This window comes from Camelina sativa, chromosome 17, assembly GCF_000633955.1.
Source record: "Camelina sativa cultivar DH55 chromosome 17, Cs, whole genome shotgun sequence".
NCBI lineage: Eukaryota > Viridiplantae > Streptophyta > Magnoliopsida > Brassicales > Brassicaceae > Camelina > Camelina sativa.
The window spans coordinates 29,241,162-29,262,345 of NC_025701.1; the positions used below are offsets into that span (position 1 = coordinate 29,241,162).

Here is a 21,184-nt window from a genome sequence, read left to right on the forward strand (position 1 = left end):
TGGACAGCAGCAAAAAAAGAAGAAGGGTCCAACCGGGTTCGAACCGGTGACCTATTGATCTGCAGTCAATTGCTCTACCACTGAGCTATGGACCCAATTGACTTATTTGCTCTTTCTAATATTTATATTCCTATTCAGACAAAACAAAAAGCAATAAAACAAACACTTGCGAACAATTTGAACACAGTTCTTTGTCTCTTTAGTAAAAAATTCTCAGACAAACAAAAGAAGCAAAATGGGTGAGAATCCATGGCAGCCTCTTCTCCAGACCTTCGAGAAACTATCAAACTGCGTCCAAACTCACCTGTCCAATTTCATCGGCATCCAAAATAGTCGTCCTTCGTCATCCACAGTCCAAAACCCAATCATCTCCTTGGACACTTCTTCTTCTCCACCAATCGCAACCAACAGTTCCTCTAGTCTTCAGAAACTCCCTTTCAAGGTACAAATTTATTCGGGTTTCATCAATTATTCCGAGTTTGCGTTCCTATCTTTCAAAACCTTTCATCTGCATATTATGATCACCAATGTGTTCGATGAAATTCCCCAATAAACCCTTTCTACCTTTTCTGGTTTAGAAATCGTCTCTCTTGATTGAAATTTAGTTCATAGCGGGTCTCTACTGTGTCTGTAAGTAAATTACTACTGGTAACTAGCCATGAAATTAATAGGCTGTATGTATATCTTGTATCGAAGTTTAAGGTTAATTTTCACCTTTAAGCCTCTCATTGATAAGAATTTGGTCAGTGTTATGCGACCTATCCATACAGCAATAGATTTTGTTGATACGAAACACCAAACTTATTTCATGTTCTTTTCAGGAAAAGTCTATAGGTCCTGTGACTAAAGAGGATCTTGGGAGAGCTACATGGACATTTTTGCACACTCTTGCTGCGCAGGTTGAGTCTTGCTTTCTTTTTCTCAAATTAGTCGTATTTTACACTTCCCTTGAACACCCGTGGTTCAGGAGGGATGATAAACTGACTTAGAGGTTCTTTTGTGTTTTGATTGATTGTTTATTGGCAAAGTCTTTGGGCGATTGCTCTTTGATTCACTTTTGGTTCTTGCTTTAGGTTTGCTGGTTTTACAGAGTAAAACAAATGATTTTAGTTCAATTTTTTTTTCATTTCATACTTCTATCTCATTACCTTGATGAGACCTCTAGCAGTTTTTTAAGTAGATGTTTGTGAATTGGTTAAACTAGAGTATGTATTCTGAATCAGATGTTTCTATTTTTCCCATCAGTATCCAGAAAAGCCAACAAGGCAACAAAAGAAGGATGTTAAAGAACTGGTACAACTCTTCCTGCCCTAGTCTATTAGCTTATTTACTTTGTAGGCGTTACTTTATTAGATGAAGTTGAACTTGAAACTTCAAAAAGTCTATCAAGTCTTAACTTTTTCGATCATTCATTCTCAAGAACTTGCAGTCTCGAAGTGTTTTTCCTGTGAAAGCTAATAATGAACCACCTCTTTTTCTGTAGATGTCGATACTCTCTCGAATGTACCCTTGTAGAGAATGTGCGGATCACTTCAAAGAAATCCTAAGGTAATGCTATCTCTTAGCTCATTGCAACTTACTGTAGTTGATTTTGATCACTCATTCTCTCGGTTATGTTCATAAAAGATCAAATCCCGCACAAGCTGGATCTCAGGAGGAGTTCTCGCAGTGGCTTTGCCATGTACACAACACCGTAAATAGAAGGTAACACTGTAAAGAAGGTTAATGCTAAATGTACCGAGGTTAATTATTGTGGGTGCATTCTTGCATATCCCAAAGCAATGTGATTCTAAAATTGGTTTTGCAGTTTGGGGAAATTGGTGTTCCCTTGCGAGAGAGTGGATGCAAGATGGGGCAAGTTAGAGTGTGAGCAGAAAAGTTGTGATCTCCATGGCACTTCAATGGACTTTTAGACCCATTTTTATTAACTACTTATATTTGTATTGACCTTGATAATATATATTTTTTTTTTTTGAACAACCATGTGCTTCCATTCCATTAACTAGAAAGTAACATACAAAGCAGGTAGAAATAGCTTAAACAACAGTAGAGGGCATACCCCAAATTTAAAGACAACGATAGTACAAGGATAGATAGTAGCAAAGATATAAGGATCTTGAGAGCTATGGACCAAGTGCTGAATAGCAAGCTGGAGCATGTGAGGTCAAGAAATATCCATGCAGCTTCCATGAACAAGTCATTGGAAGAGAAGGTGGCCACTGTCTTGATTTGAAGACTGGGTGGCGATGAAGCAGTCAAAGCTGAGGATCTCATCGAAATGAGAAAGTCTACACGAAGTAGTGCTTTGTCTAAGGTGTCAGCAGGGTTGTGAATGCTCTGATTACCGATCACTGTAAAAGTGGTTGCGGTTTTAAGGTTGAGAGGGGGAAGCTTGAAGAGGTTGGGGTAACCACTACTCCTTGGAATGGTGATCATAATGCCCCTATTCTTCAAACCTAAATGAGGGAACTTCAACAAGTAGATGGTATGCAAATTGGAGAGCTTGGAACAAGGAAATAATGGAGAGAACAAACTGGCTAAACAGCGGTAATCCCCACTCCGCAGAGGTGGAACCATAGTGCCGAGTTTAAGCCTAGTTATACACTGAGGCTGAAGGAGTTGAGGGTTTGGTGATATGCGGCAAATAGGATCAACAGATGCAAGCAGCATAAATCGCCAGAGAGATGGTTCAGGGTTAAGAACATAGCTCTGCAATGCAGTCCTCCATACCAAAGTAATCAACTTTCCTCGACACAAATAGATGTCAAGCCAATCAAAAGAAACCGAGACTCTACTACCGAGGGGACCCCGACTTGACCAAGTAGAGAAACTCGATTCTAAAGATTTTGAGCTTGAAGTAAATTTATCACAACCGGTTCTGAGGATGCAGACTTTACATTCAGAACCTTCTTGTCGAGTACAACCAAGCAACCAGGTGACACAGAGGTCTAGACGGGTTGGGTTCAAAACAGCTTTAGCGGATCTACGCATATTCCAGTTCAGGGGCAACGCAACTAACCAAGATATCCTAGAGGCCAGGAAATTGGGTAAAGAGTGAAAGTCGAACCTGGAGAGCGGAATCAATGTTATGCTAGGGAGCGCCAAGGATGTAGATTTCACCGTCAAAGTCTTCATCGGCTCCAGTGTCAAAACAGAGCTCCCGTCCAGTTGCAGCCAAGCAAACCACTTGGTGAGGGGAAAAACTTCCAAGGAGCGGAGAGTTGTTGCGGTTGACAGTTTTAAGAGGCGATAAGATCGGCGGGAATCAAGGCAATTGGGGCGTTCAGGGGACTTAGAGGGAACATCTCGTGGCTGGGACCACGAAGGCGTAGGCACATCGAGACGATTCACCAGAAACTGAGGCAGGGGGAGGGGAGAACGAAGCTGAAGCATGCTCGGAGTTGAGATCCAGAATCTCGAGGGAACTCCGGGGAAAACAAGAGACCAAGAAACAAAGGAGAAAACGATGCAGTAGAGGATTGTAGAGCTTGCCAGAAGAGGTAGAACCCGACGCCAGTGAGCCGGAGCTCTACCGGCGTCGGGGAGAAGAGTTGGTAGCGGCGCCTTGGGAATAGTGTCTGAGGGAGAAAAAATATTAGGGCGAACTCTGCTTTTTCCAGACTCTCGTTATCTATATTGACCTTGATAATATATAATTTATGAAATTTACAACAGAAAGAAAAAAGAAAAAAAAGAGAGTATCTTTTAACTATTTACAATCCTTTTCTAAGAAATTTCAAGTAAATAAAGACTCGAAAAAATGGAGGAAACAAAAGTTGTTAGATAGAGATGTTCGACTGATAATTGATAGTATTAACTATTAAGTGGTAACTGGTGAATTATTTAACATTTAGTTAAGTTAAATAATTACAAAAATGTGTCGATTACATTAAAAATGATTTGACGGAATAACTGAAATTAATCGTTAAAACAATAATTACCAATTCTTAAGTAATGTATAACCCAATAACTGAATTTTTGATAAGTCTAAATGTGTATGGGTTGTTGTTGGTTATGCATTTACCATCAAATTTAGCTCGTGCTAAAATTTCTTCTTTAGTTATATTTTTTATTCTTCTTCCTTCCATACTTTTTCTTGTGGCATATATGTGATGAAACGTTACCTCTAAGAAACTTGGGAACAACTAAAAATCAAGTACTTAAAATCACATCTTAAGTTTGATTCAAGGGCACGCATAATTAGATAAATATAATACTACTACTGTACTACATAATTACTTAATTACGATGGACAATTTTAAAATATTTTTACACCAGCTCTCCATGTGTATCATGTTTTGTGCAAACCCCATAAATAATCGAGTAAATATTGAGTTCTCAAGAACTATGCTTCTAATATAATATAGAGAATATTCTATTTGGGGATTAACTAAAAATTTGTATTTCTCACCATTACACACTTATTAAAGCAACTAAGCTTGTTCGAGACTATTCATAATATAGTGGAATGTTGTATACAGTGAGTATAATTATTACAGAAACAATACACATTATCTATAAATAAAGTGAAGATCCTTTGAAAAAAGCTTTTTCGAAGAAGAATGTGTTGGGATTAAGTGGAAAGGATTGTTCTAAGTCTGGAAAGCAGAAAGGTGACCCAATATTAAAATCTATAATTGTTACTTTACTACTTGTTTGTCAAAAAGGGTTTTTAATATTTTAATTACTTTCAAAGTTGGCTAACTAATATTGGTCTCTCAACTGAATATATAAAATGATTAGTCAATAATATATGGAGTATGCTTCAAGTCACATGATCTTAAGAAACTTGGCTGATAAACAATTTAATATTAAATCCATAAGTGACTTCGTTTTTTAAAAAAGTTTATTACAATTTACAAGTAGATATGGGGCTTAACAAGCTTATTAATAAAAAGGCAACCAAAAACCTACCACAGTACATGCGTGTAGTTATATATCAGACCTAACGTTAAGAATTTATAAAGATCTCTTTTATAATTTCAACTACAAGTACCCCAACAATGACATCTAACGTATCGTCTAGTTTGCATCGTGATCATATGGGTTATAGATATATAATAAGTTAAACAACTTTAAAGCTAAATGATTTAAGGTACTTTCAAAACTAAACTACTTTTAAGCTAAATGCTTTATGGTGGTTTTAAAACTCTTCAATATAACTAAAAAAAAAAAGAGAAAAACTGCTAAAATTTGGATTGACTTGTCTATTGATGGAAATAATTTAGAAAAAATGTTACAATTTGGATATTTTGATGAAGTTCTCACAAAATGCAAACAATTATTGGCATTTGTTGGCACTAGATTTTTGGTCTAATATTTTAGGGATTAGAACTAGACATGCATATAACTTTTGTCCTGAGAAATTGTTTCATCCACATTTCAACAAAAAAAGTTGATAGAACGTATATAGTTTAATGATTTGTATTATCACTATCACCGTTTAATAAGTTATGTTCAAATCTTATAGTGTGCTTAGGTGAGTTATAGAAAAGAAAAAAAGAAATGAAAACTCAATGCAAATAAAAAGAAAATCATTGCACTGTACGCTATTGCTTTTTTAGTGTAATGAAGTTGTCAAAGTAGTTAGAGAGTGTTTTGTGTTTGTGTGTGAGAGAGAGATGGGTCTTACTTAAAGGCCTTTTCCCTTTTTCCAATTAATAACAATCAAAGAGATGCCATCCCCTCACCTTATTCGACATTTTCGGTTTAGTGGTTTAACCATAATATTTAGTTTTAAGATTGATTGATCACAATACAGATTACGAAATTATATTTTGATACAATACAAAAATCTTCTTCGTTCACGTATACAAGATGAACACAATCCCGGAGTTTTAGGGGATGTGCCGTCCGTATTCTGTTTTCGAATCGATTGAGGTAAGTACTTTTTGGAAAAATAAACTTATATTGGCTGAAATAAATTATTTCTAGTATTAATATATTATATACTATAATGGATCTGATTGGTAACGTAGCCAAAGCTGTACAGAAAAGCTGTAAGCTGAAGCTGTAAGCTTTTATGGAATAGTGCAAAATTGTAAGGAAGAGCTGTACGTGAAAATTGTACAAAAAAGCTGAGAGTAAAGTTTTTAATAAAGATTTTGGTAAAGTTTTTGTGATTGGTAAAAAATCATAGCGGTACCACTTGTAATACTTTGTGTATGTTTACCAATCAATACCAATATCATAATGTAAATTCAATCTCCAAAACAATTATATTGGGTGAAATTATTGTCTCTATTCATAAGATAAAAAATTAGAAATACAAATTAAGAAAATAATTATAAAATTTTGAATAAATGATTTTAAAGTTTAATACTACAATATAATATTATTACCATTGTCATTTACATATATCTATATATAAAGTATTACCACTTAGTCGAATAACAAGTGTTGTTCTTATAAACAAGTCACCATTTTATTGAATTAGTTATTTTGTTGTTAACATATTTAGAATTATATATATATATATAAGAAAGCTATTAATAATTGTAAATATGATGTCAAGAAATGAACATTAGATAAATTATAATAAACTAGGTTATCAATAAATTAAGAGAGTTGTTTAAGAAAGCTTTGACTCTAAGCAAAAATGACTAAAAATGGACTAACTAATACTCACTCCAAAGCAAGAAAAATATTAATGGAAGCTAAAAGTGACATTACATCTCTTTGATTTTCAATTAGTATTTCCTTAATACCAATTGCACAATACATTACTTTGCTTGTAGTTTGAAATACTACTATTTATTTATCTCTCTCTCACACACATACATACATACTAGTATGAAGTTTCTTCCTTCAAGAAAAAATTGGAATTAAGTAAATTGAGTCAATTGACTCTTATCCTTTTTCTATTTAGTTGACTATATCTTGACCGTAGACGACCAAACCAATCAAGACTCAAGAGTAGACGTATTTCTTATTTTAGTGGATTTTTTTTAATAAAAAAAAAGTTAGAATTCGATATGGATCTAAATCATAATATGTACACATCAATGTCTCTACAAATGCGTATAAATACATACTGTTTTTTTCATACAGAAGAAAAAACTCAAATTTCTCATTAGGCATATATATTTGAGGGGATAAATCGTTATTATATTTGAAACGTAAGAATTGGATAATGCCGAGTTGCCGACGACGTATTTGATTGTCAGCTTTCATGGTTCATATTCTAGAAATTAGTAAATTATCATTATTCATTCACTTATTTATATCTCTCTCTTATTTTTATTTTTTTTGTTTCATCTATGTTTTTTTTTTTTGCTTATATTAGTTTGTGTATATATTTATCGGTTAAGACTTAAGATAGAGATATTTAGCGGTGAATTAACAAACTTTGAAAGCCAAGGAATGCTCTCTTAAGTAAAAGAGAGCCAAAAGTAATCCCTAGTGACAATTCTAAGAAAAGTATCAATTTGAGCACATGCAAATATTCAAATCAACTTTTCATAAAGCATAAAGATAAATAAAACCCATATTTTCAATTAAACGGTTTTTGATGATTAAATTAATCTCAACAACATGATATTATAAATATCAAATAAGCAACATATAACGAATTATAAGTGGATTTTTTAAAAAACTATATAGATGGATTTTTTTGTCATAAAACAAACCACGATAGCTGGAAGAGGAAAAATCTCTACTCAAATTCCAAGTTTTTTTTTGAATTATGGTTAGTTATAGGCTTATAGCTAATGGCATGTGAGATCACACAGATTTCTGACAATACTGAAACTTAACTAACTAAAACTTTTTGAGTTCATATAACTATTTTCAGAGAATAGTTTCAATTTTGCATTGGATTCTCCATATGTATAAAAATTCTTGATTTATTCATGCCATTATTTCTACCTAAATACATACAAACATTTCATATTTAAAAAGTTAGTTCATACAAAATCATGGCTAGTTTTGTTAAGTGCTTCAAACTTGAAAGGGATAAGAGAGATTTTTTTTAATAAAAAAGAATCATATCTTACTGTGGGAACTAGAAAGTAGAAAATACCACAAAAACGATACTATTAAACTTCTGATCTTCCAAAAAAAAAAAAAGTTAAATAAAGAAGATTAAGAATAAACATCCAAAAACCAAAACAAATGATTAATTAGAATTTAAACATATATAGTTTTAGGGCAAAACGAAGCTTTTAAAGTTGATGTAAACCTCTGAAAAAGCAAAAAAATTAATAATATTAAACATATACTAAGGAGAAAGCTCTCTCTCAGACACTCATAAACAAAAACAAAAACAAAACAAAAAAGTTTCTCAGGAAACTCCAAATTCACAAACCCCACTTGCAATTTCTCCCCACATCTCCCCATCTCTCTCTCTCTCTCGTCTCCTTCGGCTGTGAAAGAAAAAAAAAAAAAAAGCAAATCCCAAAATCCTTCTTCGATTTGGTACCCAAAAATCCCTGAAATTTTTCATCTTTGGGGTCAGTGTTTTGGAGGAAGAACACACAAATCTCTTGAATGCAATGTGAGGATCACTACGGAAGAAAAAAAACAAAGGAATAGTTTTTTCCGACGAGAATGGTGGCTGCAGCGATTTCAACCACTGACCAACGAAACCCACCTCGAGATCGACAAGATAAACCTCAACCCGTTACCAACAATGGCGTACAGAGACGACCCAGAGGCAAACAAGTCCCTTCTCGCTACTTATCTCCTTCTCCTTCTCACTCTGTCTCTTCCAACACCACAACCACTACCACCACCACCACCACCACCACCACATCCTCTTCCTCCTCTTCTTCTTCCTCTGCAGTGCTCAGAACAAGTAAGCGGTACCCATCTCCGTCGCCTTTACTCTCTCGCTCCACCACGAATTCCGCTTCTAACTCCGTCAAAACGCCGTCTTTGTTACCTAAACGGTCTCAATCCGTGGACCGTCGTCGACCTTCTCCGGCTCCCGTCGCTGTAGGTAGTGAAATGTCGGCGGCTACGAAGATGCTTATCACTTCCACTAGGAGTTTGTCTGTTTCGTTTCAAGGTGAAGCCTTTTCTCTTCCGATTAGTAAAAAGAAAGAGACTACTACTTCTACGCCGGTTTCTCACCGGAAACCTACTCCTGAGCGGCGGAGATCGACGCCGGTTCGAGATCAGAGAGAGAACTCAAAGCCTGTGGACCAGCAACGGTGGCCTGGAGCTTCTCGGAGAGGGGATTCTGAATCTGTTGTGCCGAATTCGCTTTCTAGAAGCTTAGATTGTGGCAGTGATAGAGGAAAGCTTGGATCTGGGTTTGTTGGGAGGTCAATGTTGCATAATTCTATGATTGATGAGAGCCCTAGGGTTTCTGTGAGTTTAGATTTGGGAGGTAGGGATGAGTATTTGGAAACTGGAGATGATAGCCAGAGAAGACCTACCAATGGTCTGACGTCTAGTGTTTCCTGCGACTTCACTGCTTCTGATACTGATAGTGTTTCTTCTGGTAGCACTAATGGTGTTCAGGAATGTGGCTCTGGTGTTAATGGGGAAATCTCTAAATCTAAGAGCTTGCCTCGCAATATTATGGCTTCTGCTAGGTTCTGGCAAGAGACTAATAGCCGGTTAAGGCGGTTGCAGGATCCTGGCTCCCCTTTATCCTCTAGTCCGGGTTTGAAAGCAAGTAGTATATCATCAAAATTTGGTCTTTCGAAACGGTTTTCTAGTGATGCTGTTCCTTTATCATCTCCTCGTGGTATGGCTTCCCCTATAAGAGGTTCTGCTATTCGCTCTGCCTCACCAAGTAAGCTTTGGGCGACTACTACATCATCTCCAGCTAGGGCACTTTCTAGTCCTTCTCGAGTGAGAAATGGTGTTTCTGATCAAATGAACGCTTATAACCGCAACAACACGCCTTCGATTCTTAGTTTCTCTGCTGACATTAGGAGAGGGAAAATTGGGGAAGATCGTGTTATGGATGCACATTTGTTGAGGCTTCTGTATAACCGATACCTACAGTGGCGGTTTGTCAATGCGAGGGCAGACTCTACTGTTATGGTTCAAAGATTGAATGCAGAGGTATGGCTTAACTCTTGAGTTTTTCATTACCTTTTGTGGTCAATACCTTGACTGTTATGGATTTGTTCCCCTTCTGGGATGTAAATACTTTTAGCCACTGCAGTAGATTTAGAAAAGGTATGATTTGTTCAGCTATATGTAGGATCTTGAAAACCATGAGTTTTAAAATCTTACTGAACTAATACAGTGAAAGAGTAGTCAATTTTTCTGCATAGAAAAAAATAATGAGGGTGTATTTTCTTTTTTAATATTTCAAGAACATGGTTTTGAGTATAACTAAATCTTTATATCTACCGGTTTCTCTTTGCCAGAAAATGTAAATTTACTCTCTTGTTTTTTCTCTTTGCCAGAAAAACCTGTGGAATGCATGGGTATCAATCTCAGAACTGCGGCACAGTGTCACTTTAAAACGAATCAAGTTGCTTTTGCTAAGGCAAAAATTGAAACTGGCTTCTATTCTGAGGGGACAGGTAAGAATTTGATCTCTTTTAAGTTCTTACGATTTCTTACTTTAAAAGGGCCAATCCACCAATGTCCCAATTAAGACGTTTCTTTTTTCTTCTATTTTTAAGAATAAGACAGTTATTCTATGGAATTTAGCTTAGTGGTTCCGTCTTTCCGAAATAAGAAAATAAAGTTTTGGATTTAACTCAATTATGTAGAATGGTATCTTACGATTTCTTACTTTAAAAGGGCCAATTCCCAGTTCAGACGTTTTCTTTTGTCTTCTATTTTTGAGAAATAAGACAGTTATTCTATGGAATTTAGCTTAGTGATTCCTTCTTTCCGTAAGAAGAAAATAAAGTTTTGCAATGGTATCTGTCCTGTAACGTGTTTAGCAAAAACGTTTGGACTCTAATTAAGTATTTATGTATGGTAGGTAGATTTTTATATCTACCTTTAGAAGTTGGTATACTTACTTACTTAGAATCATTCCACAATACAGTATCTTGAATCTTTGACAAGGAATCATCATAAGAAACATGAGATTTTATTTATTTTGAAATGAAAACTGATAGTAAATCCCTACAGGAGAGGCAGATAAGAAAATATAAAAGAGATTATGAATGTGGTTTTTTTGTATTAGTAAATTACTAAACGTGTTTTCTGTGTGTATTTAACTGTAGATGGGTTTTCTAGAAGAATGGTCTCTTCTGGATAGAGATCATTCAAGTTCTTTGTCAGGAGCAACCGAATCCTTGAAAGCCAGCACGCTTCGTCTACCAATAGTTGGAAAAACCGTGGTTAGTAATTTTGCGTTATAAACCCTGATATGATGATTGCCTAATCTAAAAACTTTAGGTTATTAAAAAAATTACTATGCTCCTTGAATTGTTTAGGTTGATATCCAAGACCTCAAGCATGCTGTTAGTTCAGCTGTCGATGTAATGCAAGCTATGTCATCTTCCATATTCTCACTGACATTGAAGGTATAAATGCTCTGTCTCTCTCAGGTTTTTCGAAGTTAAAACACATCTTTTGAGTCTATTGAACCTTTTGGGTCTGAAGTGTTACCTATATTGAGCTATTCTATCACAACCCTTGTTTTTATGGTTTAAACTCATTTATGTCCGTTTAGGTGGATGAGATGAATTCTGTAATGGTCGAAACTGTGAATGTAACTGCTAAGGAAAAGGTTTTGCTTGAAAGATGTCAAGATTGCTTATCAAGAGTAGCAGCTATGCAGGTAAAGGGGTCTTTATCTTCATTTCTCTTTATAATTGGTTTCTTGTTTTCGGGTTTGGATTACTTTGCGATGTCTCTACTCATTTCTGACATCGCTTTGGTGTAAACGCAATAACCAGGTTACGGATTGTAGCATGAAAACGCACGTAATACAACTAAGTCGGATACCAATCACAAGCAGCTTGACTTCACAACTGTAGAAAAACTGATATTCCTCAAGAGAACAGATTTGTTCTTTTTGACTACACTACTCACCAAGAACAGAGTTGCTAACACGGGCCTTATCCTTCCACGAATCCCGACCTTATCGTTTTCAAACCAAGATCAAGGTGAGATTCGCGGATTATCATCTCTCCCTCTCTTGCTCTTTTAGTTCTACGTTTGTTTTTTTTGGTAAGATTGCAGGTAATTCCTCTAAAAGTAAGTAAGCTTAGTTTTTGTATACAGAAGTGTTTCTAATGGTTCTTTCGCTTGTGTACATATAAAGATGTAGTAATGTATGATCTGATGAATTACTGATTGTCTTCTTTTTCTAGTTCTAGACTTGTTGCCGTTCTTTCATATTAAGATGTCTTGTCATTGACTCGTTTCTAGTTGTTAAAAAGAGGACACTCTCACCTCAACTCTGATAGTTCCTTTTGCTTTTGTGGGGAACCTCCAAAAAGTTTTATAACACTAGTAAGAGTTCAAAACAGTCCCACATCAGGGGTATGAGATAACATAAAGTAACCTTAGTCAAGAATTTTATCAAAGAACAAAAAAAAAACTAATCTAGAATTGGTAAACAGTTCAAAAAAAGTTAAAAAACTGAATCCTGTTAGCATTGGTACTTCCTTCTTCTTGTCGAAGCTCGTTTGCACTCTCAACGTCTCCTGGCGACAGCACTCTGTTCGTATCTATCAGTCCCTCTAGGCTCTGCTTTGGGTCAGGTACATGTGTTACAACACCAACATTACCTCCAGGACTCAACTTGTCTCCTTGGGAAACGGCCTCCACGTCCATGCTGTCTTTGTGACCTCCGAGAGCGCCTTCGTAATGAAGGCGTTTGTGTCCACCGAGGGATTGTCCCGTGGGAAACACTCTATGACAAATAGAACACTTGTGGATTTTACCAGATGGTGCCAACAACTTTTGCCTCGTTTTTTCTCCACCTTCAACAAGAAGCGGCTTAATCCTGTGGCCAGCCTTGTGACCACCTAAAGCTTGGAATGTAGTAAACTCTTTTCCACAGACACTGCACTTGTACGCATCAGACTTGTTCAGCATCTGCCGTTTCTGTTTCAGTTGGGGTTGCGTTTCAGGTTGTGTTGGTGAATGCCGTTTGTGAAAGAGAGCAGCGATTTCATCTTCAGACAGAGAAGAAGAGGAAGAAGGATCTTTAACATCATCATCATCAGAAGAAGAAGAACGCTTTTGACCTCGTCTTGATCGCTCAATATTTTCAACCAAAAGCTCAAGGAAAGCATCGTTGTTAGCAAACCCTCCTTGTCTTTCTCCTTCTCGCGGGTTAGTTTCCAAGAAGGATGAACTCTGTTCCGAGAAACAATCTTCATCATCACCAAACCGCTGTCTTTGAGTCCGCTCACTACTATCCAAACCCGTCTCAGTCGAAACGCCGTCGTAACCAAACCGCTGTCTTTGAGTCCGCTCACTACTATCTTCTTCTCCTCCTCCTACTCCTTCTAAGAATCTGTGTTCTATCGCTTTTATGACTCTGCGTTCCGAATTCGGATCTTGATCACCAGTTGCAGAACAATTACGTTCGATCGTTTCCAAAAAGCTCTCAACGAAAACATCGTCGTCGACTAGTAAACCGTCTTTGTTTTCTTGCATCCAAAGTTCTAGTTTTTTCTTCAGATCGGCCACAGACATCGACGGTGAAACTTGATTCACCTTCGTTAAGATCTGTTTCAAGTGCGTTGAGATAGCCATACCTATTCTCTTCCGATATCTATCAGATACAAAAAAAAAACCCTACTTTTTTTTCTTGGTGACTACGAAAACTTGAGAGAGACTTTGTAAACAAACCAGAGTTGAATTACTAAAGAGATATAGAATTGAGTACTGACTGTTTCCTTGACGGATCACTCAGATATATATACTAGTTTTATAGTCGGTTAGGTTTTTTTGTTGCTGGAGGTCTCAGAATATCTTTAGGTTAGTTCGATTTCTATTTCTTGACTGGAGTAGTTTTCCTTAATTACATAAAAGTCAATTTTTTATTTTACATTTTTTTTTTTTCTTTTTCTTTTTCTCCCGACTGACTTTTCCTTTTTTTTTTTTTTTTTATGAAGTACAAACTTTGTAACTAATGCTTTCTGGCGTTACAATTTAACATCATAGGTTTGTTATACTCTGTTTAACATACTCTGTTTTTAAGCATTAACCTCTTATAAAGTTTTAATTTTTAAAGATTTCTTTAATCTAAAAGGCCCCCAATTAAGTGTCTGTGTTTTTTTGTTTGTGTGTTCTCGAAGATGTAGCAAACTCAAATCACTCAACACAGAATCTTGGTTAGTTAAACTACATTAATATGAATTTGTTTAATAAACCGGATGAATGAACATGTGCAGAATTATAACAACACAAAGTAAGAACCTTGATCCTTATAACAGAATTGAAATAAAAACATTTTCTTGACAAGGCTTTAGTTCGCTAACATGATTGCACTATCAACTTCCTCGACATCTCTGACTCCAGATTCATCAAACTCCGGTGACGGAAGGCTATTAAGATCTATCAATCTCCTTTGGGTCTGCTCTGGTTCTGACACATTTGTTACACCACTCCCATTACAACTAGGACTCCACTTGTTTTCTCCAAGAACAACCTCCTCATCCTCCTGACTACGTTTCTGACCCCCGAGTAGACCATTACTCTCCCCGAGACTTAGCTCTAGATTCACCAAATTTTTTGCAACACTCGCATCACTGAGACTCCACTTGTCTACACTGGGAACAACCTCTTCCTGACTGAGTTTGTGACCACTGAGAAGAACGTTTTCACTCAGTTCTGGACTCAACACTTTTGTAACAAGGCTCCCATTACTATCGGGACTCAACTTGTGAACAACCTCGTCCTGATTACGTTTGTGACCACTGAGAAGAACGTTTTCACTCACACTTAAACTCTGTTCTGGATCCAACACTTTTGTTACAAGGCTGCTCGCATTACTATCGGGACTCAACTTGTGACCGCCGAGAACGCCTTCGTAGTGACGGCGTTTGTGTCCACCTAGTGCTTGTCCCGTCGGGAACACAACATGACATATAGAACACTTGTGGATCTTCCCAGAAGGGGCCAACATCTTTGTCCGCGTTTTATCTCCACCGTCTGCTCCTGCGTTTTCAACAAGCGTCAGTGGCGGTTTAACCCTGTGGCTAGCCTTGTGACCACCTAAAGCTTGATAGGTAGTAAACCCTTTTCCACATACGGTACACTCGAACAAATCAGACTTCACTGCCGTCTGCTGTTGAGTTTGCGTTTGCGTTTGCGTCTGCGACTGCGTCTGCGTCTGCGTTTGCGTCTGCGTTCGCGTCTGCGTCTGCGTTTGCGGTTGAGGTACTAGGGTTTGTGTTTTCGATTGCCGATTATCACGGGAAAACTGGATGAGAGTGAGAGCAGCGATGTCATCTACAGACGGAGAACAAGAAGAAGGATCTTGATCTTCACCCAAACGCTGTCGTTTCAATCGTAAATTATCAAACCAAGGCTTATAGAAAACAGCATCGCTTGTAAACCCTTCTTCTTCTGCTTCTTCGACTCTGTGTTTCATCGTATCAGGCGAGTCGTCACTAGTAGAACGCTGTCNTTTTTTTTTTCTTTTTCTTTTTCTCCCGACTGACTTTTCCTTTTTTTTTTTTTTTTTATGAAGTACAAACTTTGTAACTAATGCTTTCTGGCGTTACAATTTAACATCATAGGTTTGTTATACTCTGTTTAACATACTCTGTTTTTAAGCATTAACCTCTTATAAAGTTTTAATTTTTAAAGATTTCTTTAATCTAAAAGGCCCCCAATTAAGTGTCTGTGTTTTTTTGTTTGTGTGTTCTCGAAGATGTAGCAAACTCAAATCACTCAACACAGAATCTTGGTTAGTTAAACTACATTAATATGAATTTGTTTAATAAACCGGATGAATGAACATGTGCAGAATTATAACAACACAAAGTAAGAACCTTGATCCTTATAACAGAATTGAAATAAAAACATTTTCTTGACAAGGCTTTAGTTCGCTAACATGATTGCACTATCAACTTCCTCGACATCTCTGACTCCAGATTCATCAAACTCCGGTGACGGAAGGCTATTAAGATCTATCAATCTCCTTTGGGTCTGCTCTGGTTCTGACACATTTGTTACACCACTCCCATTACAACTAGGACTCCACTTGTTTTCTCCAAGAACAACCTCCTCATCCTCCTGACTACGTTTCTGACCCCCGAGTAGACCATTACTCTCCCCGAGACTTAGCTCTAGATTCACCAAATTTTTTGCAACACTCGCATCACTGAGACTCCACTTGTCTACACTGGGAACAACCTCTTCCTGACTGAGTTTGTGACCACTGAGAAGAACGTTTTCACTCAGTTCTGGACTCAACACTTTTGTAACAAGGCTCCCATTACTATCGGGACTCAACTTGTGAACAACCTCGTCCTGATTACGTTTGTGACCACTGAGAAGAACGTTTTCACTCACACTTAAACTCTGTTCTGGATCCAACACTTTTGTTACAAGGCTGCTCGCATTACTATCGGGACTCAACTTGTGACCGCCGAGAACGCCTTCGTAGTGACGGCGTTTGTGTCCACCTAGTGCTTGTCCCGTCGGGAACACAACATGACATATAGAACACTTGTGGATCTTCCCAGAAGGGGCCAACATCTTTGTCCGCGTTTTATCTCCACCGTCTGCTCCTGCGTTTTCAACAAGCGTCAGTGGCGGTTTAACCCTGTGGCTAGCCTTGTGACCACCTAAAGCTTGATAGGTAGTAAACCCTTTTCCACATACGGTACACTCGAACAAATCAGACTTCACTGCCGTCTGCTGTTGAGTTTGCGTTTGCGTTTGCGTCTGCGACTGCGTCTGCGTCTGCGTTTGCGTCTGCGTTCGCGTCTGCGTCTGCGTTTGCGGTTGAGGTACTAGGGTTTGTGTTTTCGATTGCCGATTATCACGGGAAAACTGGATGAGAGTGAGAGCAGCGATGTCATCTACAGACGGAGAACAAGAAGAAGGATCTTGATCTTCACCCAAACGCTGTCGTTTCAATCGTAAATTATCAAACCAAGGCTTATAGAAAACAGCATCGCTTGTAAACCCTTCTTCTTCTGCTTCTTCGACTCTGTGTTTCATCGTATCAGGCGAGTCGTCACTAGTAGAACGCTGTCGTATCGTCAATTGACTACTTTTAACCCTAGGAGACTCGACGAAAACGGCGTCGTCTTCCTTCTCTCGTCGGAGTGTAAAGCGTATGCGTTTCCAAGAAGAAGGATCTTTTTGGCCGTCATCATCACCAAGAGGAAGAGAAGAAAACTTTCGCTTTGGTCGTCGTTCGTAACTTGTCGTCAAATCGTCTTGATTGAGTGGCTGTAAGAATCTGTGTTTCAGAGAGGTGAGTTGCTTTCTCAACGGCGGACACTGATCAAGCGTTGTTTTAAGATCCATACTTCTCCGATACGTTTCAGAAGTTTTTTCTTTTCTTTTTGATTAAAAACCCTAAGAAACTTGGGAGTGATTAGCAAAAAGAAAGATAATGTTTTATGTGTCTGTGTGGACACATATATAGTTTTTAAGTCGGTAAACTCTTTGTTCACTGTTGTGATAACAATTGAAAAAGGGGTTTATTAGTAAAAAAGGAAAATATAATCCCGGGATATATTCTCCATTAGCTTAATCTCTAATCTTTTAGTGTAAATTCCAGTATATGGAGAAAAGGAAAAGTAAAAAAAATAAAAGTAAATTTTTAAAATTTCCATATAGTGAGAGTGAGAAAGAAAAAAAAAACGACACTTGTTAAGAAGAGGTTAAGTTAACCCTAATAAAACCTACTTATTAGGTTAATTGCTATTCACTGCCAAAAAAAAAAAAAAAATCTTATATATTATGTGTGGGTGTACTCATTGAATCAGACGCGTACACGTCTCATTTGTTTATCTTTTTCTTTAATTAAATATCATATTTTTTCTCCATCATTAATATTATTTCCTGTAAATTTCATTAATTGATAAACTTCAATTTTATCAACAAAAAAATTTATAAATCTATTAATTACATACATAATGGAAAGGAGCCAAGGTAATATTTTTTTTTCTTAAAAACAACATTACCATTTTAAAAAAAAAGAAGATTATTTGTAGGTGTGGGTGTTGTGGCGTGGCGTCGTTCCTGGGACAAATGGCAAATTCTCTACCATTCGTTCGGAGATATATCTTACTAGTGAAATAAGCAAGTAGAAGAAGACTAGTAGTCTAGTAGTACTAGACACTAGTACGTGATAAGCCAAAACTTATACCAGATTTTTCTTATAATACCGACGTGTTTCTGTAGACTTGATGTGGCCAGATTAGGCTATCTCTGACATATGTCGTTAGGTCCGATCAAACACATCATCCAAGAGAATTCACTTTTTAGTCAATTCAATTCGTTTAGTATCTTGAAACAATTTCTAAACTAAATAATCATTATTTCACAATTCCAATGTATTAGTATAAGTTTTTTATATTCATGAAGTTTATAATAATAAAAATACGCATAAATGTTCGGGTGTATTCGAAAGACTGAACGTAGCCTATTTGAAAGCCCATTAGGATGCAGTAAATGGGCCTAATTCACGGCCCAACAAAAACTGTATAGATCATAGATTCAATTTGGGAAAGAATTTGAAATTCAAACAATCATTTTCTTCAAATCTCCCTTCCCTCTCTCTCTTAAGCATAAACCCTAAAAATTCGTGTTCTTGAGGATGACTATGGTGCCGGCCATTGGTCGCGAGCTCTCGAATCCGCCGTCAGATGGGATTTCTAATCTTCGATTTTCCAATAGCAGCGATCATTTACTAGTCTCTTCATGGGATAAGGTTAGTCTAAATCCCTAATTTCTGAAGCATTGAACTTATATACTCTTTTGAAGTCTGATCTGTGTTTAATCTGATCCTTTGATTTTTATTGTTATTTTGGATTCGCAGAGTGTAAGATTATATGACGCGAACGCTGATTTGCTGAGAGGGGAGTTCAAGCATGGTGGAGCGGTACTTGATTGCTGCTTCCATGATGATTCTTCTGGATTCAGTGTTTGCGCCGATTATAAAGTTAGAAGGTATGTTTAATTTGTTCTCTTCCTATTTTAATTGAGAAATAGTGAAACTTGTGATGTAGAGAGAGAGAGAGAGAGAGAGTACAATCGTGTTTAGGAAAATTCCTAAATTGGGATTAAGTGGAAATGTTTTGTGGATTTTAGAATAATTGGGTTTCTCTTGTTGTACTTCAGAATTGACTTTAATGCTGGCAAAGAGGACGTCTTGGGGACGCATGATAAACCAGTGCGATGTGTTGAGTATTCTTATGCTGCAGGTTGGTAAAGTGGTCATGATGTTCTTGATGATTAAGTGAACTCTTACCTTGTTGATACTTAGATGCTTTTGATGGCTAGATAAAAAATTCATTCTGTTAATTGTTAATTTTTACTTGAGCACTTTGTTTACGTCACGTTATAGGGCAAGTGATCACTGGAAGTTGGGATAAAACAATTAAATGTTGGGATCCAAGAGGTGCAAGTGGGATGGAGCGCACACAGATTGGTACATATCAGCAACCTGAGCGTGTTAACTCTCTTTCTCTAGTTGGAAATCGTTTGGTAGTGGCAACAGCAGGAAGGCATGTCAACATTTATGATCTCAGAAATATGTCCCAGCCTGAGCAAAGAAGAGAGTCCTCTCTTAAATACCAGACAAGATGCGTTCGTTGTTATCCCAATGGATCAGGTTAAATGGCTGATAGTTCCTATTCTGTGATTTTTTTTTTCAACAGTCAAATTTGCTTTTGTTCTGTGCCAAGTGTATACTCAGTAGCCTTGATTTCCTCTTCCACACTTTTGATTTCAATTATACTTTACAGGATATGCCCTTAGCTCTGTTGAAGGCAGGGTTTCAATGGAGTTTTTTGATCTGTCAGAGGCTGCTCAAGCTAAAAAGTATGTCCCTAATGTGTTTCCTCTTACCTGTCATGTCCCTAATGTGTTTCCTCTTACCTGTTTTTGACTTACTATGGTAGTCTATGACTTCTTGTTTATTTGTTGGTCTTTCTTTGGTAGAATATGCCTTTACATGTATATTTTTAGTCTCATTAACTGTATTTGAACATGTCAGATATGCTTTCAAATGTCACCGGAAATCAGAGGATGGTAGGGACATTGTCTACCCTGTAAATGCGATTGCTTTCCATCCGATGTAAGTCTTATCTTAAAAGAAACCTGATTGTTACCTTTCAGCATTTTGATTGATTCAACTAGTTCTTACAGAATTTGGCCTAAAGTTACAGTTTATTAGATGAAGAGCAGAACTTGTTAAAACTACTAGTTCATTCGAAAACAAATTCTGTAAAAGTATGTTCTGGGATACTTTATTTATATGGACATATGTAGAAAATTTGAAACTTCAAGTTATCTGTCCCGATCGCCCAACTCTATCGCTTCTAATAACCTGAGGGTTTATAAATGTAGTTATGGTACTTTTGCTTCCGGAGGATGTGATGGTTTCGTCAACATTTGGGATGGTAACAACAAGAAGAGGCTATATCAGGTTTAGCAATCACAAGAGCTTTTGATATTTGTATCTTTCAATGTTTTCTTGGTAAGTGAGACACAGCATCAATTTGCTCCTTTTTGTTTGCAGTACTCCAAGTATCCAACAAGTATTGCAGCGCTTTCATTCAGCCGAGATGGTGGATTACTGGCTATTGCTTCTAGTTACACGTTTGAAGAGGGAGACAAACCGTAAGAATTTCACTCTTTAATCTTTGTCGTTATAAAACCTTATAAGTTTTTGAATACCTTGCCTTTAGACTCACGGATAGCATTTTAGAGATATATTATTGTGTTTGCTTTTGGATTGATCTCGCTTTAAACTGATACTGAGTGTTGTGCTTTTGTAGGCATGAACCAGACACAATCTTTGTTCGAAGTGTTAATGAAATCGAAGTGAAACCGAAACCCAAAGTATACCCTAATCGTGCGGTATAGTCGGGAACAATGGAATGAGCAGAGTAAGTCGACTTGTGTGTGGTATTGTTGCTACTGTGGTTGCCCAAAGAAGGTTGTAGCACTTTTTATAGTGAGTTGAAAGATCTTTTATTAGCTGTAAAGTGAATGAAGTGTGTGACCATTGCAATGGCTTTAGTAACTGAGATTGTGTTCCTTTGGTTTTGAGTAAAGTCCAATTACTCTCTGATTTCCCTCCAATCTCTGTTTGCTTTTTTTATTTGGG

The 21,184-nt window shown here is 37.0% G+C and overlaps 4 protein-coding genes and 1 non-coding gene across 6 annotated transcripts; 3 read left to right on the forward strand and 2 right to left on the reverse strand.

Annotated features, from left to right (window-relative positions):
- TRNAC-GCA lies at nucleotides 24-95 on the reverse strand. The gene has a single exon. It is a non-coding gene; the product is annotated as a tRNA-Cys (tRNA).
- Nucleotides 202-2,529, forward strand: LOC104758285 (FAD-linked sulfhydryl oxidase ERV1). Its single transcript, XM_010481122.2, has 6 exons — nucleotides 202-442; nucleotides 822-899; nucleotides 1,246-1,293; nucleotides 1,484-1,548; nucleotides 1,627-1,704; nucleotides 1,808-2,529. Exons 1-6 carry the CDS (start codon nucleotides 236-238, stop codon nucleotides 1,911-1,913), a joined length of 582 nt encoding a protein of 193 aa, XP_010479424.1. The 5' UTR covers nucleotides 202-235; the 3' UTR covers nucleotides 1,914-2,529.
- Nucleotides 8,236-12,286, forward strand: LOC104758284 (QWRF motif-containing protein 2-like). The gene is made up of 6 exons (XM_010481121.2): nucleotides 8,236-10,017; nucleotides 10,368-10,487; nucleotides 11,145-11,261; nucleotides 11,358-11,447; nucleotides 11,597-11,704; nucleotides 11,823-12,286. The coding sequence occupies exons 1-6, from the start codon at nucleotides 8,548-8,550 to the stop codon at nucleotides 11,901-11,903; spliced, it is 1,986 nt and encodes a 661-aa protein (XP_010479423.1). The 5' UTR covers nucleotides 8,236-8,547; the 3' UTR covers nucleotides 11,904-12,286.
- LOC104759895 lies at nucleotides 12,478-17,436 on the reverse strand. Its single transcript, XM_019239018.1, has 3 exons — nucleotides 15,934-17,436; nucleotides 14,381-15,382; nucleotides 12,478-13,677 (listed from the first exon to the last, which is right to left on the reverse strand). The coding sequence occupies exons 1-3, from the start codon at nucleotides 17,368-17,370 to the stop codon at nucleotides 12,493-12,495; spliced, it is 3,624 nt and encodes a 1,207-aa protein (XP_019094563.1). The 5' UTR covers nucleotides 17,371-17,436; the 3' UTR covers nucleotides 12,478-12,492.
- On the forward strand, nucleotides 18,603-21,159 carry LOC104758283 (mitotic checkpoint protein BUB3.2). Of its 2 annotated transcripts, XM_019239132.1 has the most exons (10): nucleotides 18,603-18,781; nucleotides 18,890-19,020; nucleotides 19,192-19,274; nucleotides 19,418-19,684; nucleotides 19,818-19,893; nucleotides 20,069-20,149; nucleotides 20,422-20,500; nucleotides 20,594-20,694; nucleotides 20,853-20,915; nucleotides 20,963-21,159. In XM_019239132.1, exons 1-10 carry the CDS (start codon nucleotides 18,668-18,670, stop codon nucleotides 21,018-21,020), a joined length of 1,053 nt encoding a protein of 350 aa, XP_019094677.1. In that variant the 5' UTR covers nucleotides 18,603-18,667; the 3' UTR covers nucleotides 21,021-21,159. The 2 variants fall into 2 exon arrangements, with proteins under 2 accessions (XP_019094677.1, XP_010479422.1); XM_010481120.2 differs by having other exon boundaries at nucleotides 20,853-21,148.

Coding starts and splice junctions, on each gene's coding strand:
- LOC104758285 (XM_010481122.2), top strand. CDS start 236: ATGGGTGAGAATCCATGGCAGCCTCTTCTCCAGACCTTCGAGAAACTA. Junction 900..1,245: donor TGCACACTCTTGCTGCGCAG/GTTGAGTCTTGC, acceptor TTTTCCCATCAG/TATCCAGAAAAGCCAACAAG. Junction 1,705..1,807: donor CACAACACCGTAAATAGAAG/GTAACACTGTAA, acceptor TTGGTTTTGCAG/TTTGGGGAAATTGGTGTTCC.
- LOC104758284 (XM_010481121.2), top strand. CDS start 8,548: ATGGTGGCTGCAGCGATTTCAACCACTGACCAACGAAACCCACCTCGA. Junction 10,018..10,367: donor TTCAAAGATTGAATGCAGAG/GTATGGCTTAAC, acceptor TCTCTTTGCCAG/AAAAACCTGTGGAATGCATG. Junction 11,448..11,596: donor TATTCTCACTGACATTGAAG/GTATAAATGCTC, acceptor ATGTCCGTTTAG/GTGGATGAGATGAATTCTGT.
- LOC104759895 (XM_019239018.1), bottom strand. CDS start 17,370: ATGGATCTTAAAACAACGCTTGATCAGTGTCCGCCGTTGAGAAAGCAA. Junction 15,383..15,933: donor GTGCAATCATGTTAGCGAAC/TAAAGCCTTGTC, acceptor TTGAAACGACAG/CGTTTGGGTGAAGATCAAGA. Junction 13,678..14,380: donor GAGTCAGAGATGTCGAGGAA/GTTGATAGTGCA, acceptor AAAAAAAAGTAG/GGTTTTTTTTTTGTATCTGA.
- LOC104758283 (XM_019239132.1), top strand. CDS start 18,668: ATGACTATGGTGCCGGCCATTGGTCGCGAGCTCTCGAATCCGCCGTCA. Junction 19,275..19,417: donor TGAGTATTCTTATGCTGCAG/GTTGGTAAAGTG, acceptor GTCACGTTATAG/GGCAAGTGATCACTGGAAGT. Junction 20,695..20,852: donor TTTGAAGAGGGAGACAAACC/GTAAGAATTTCA, acceptor GTGCTTTTGTAG/GCATGAACCAGACACAATCT.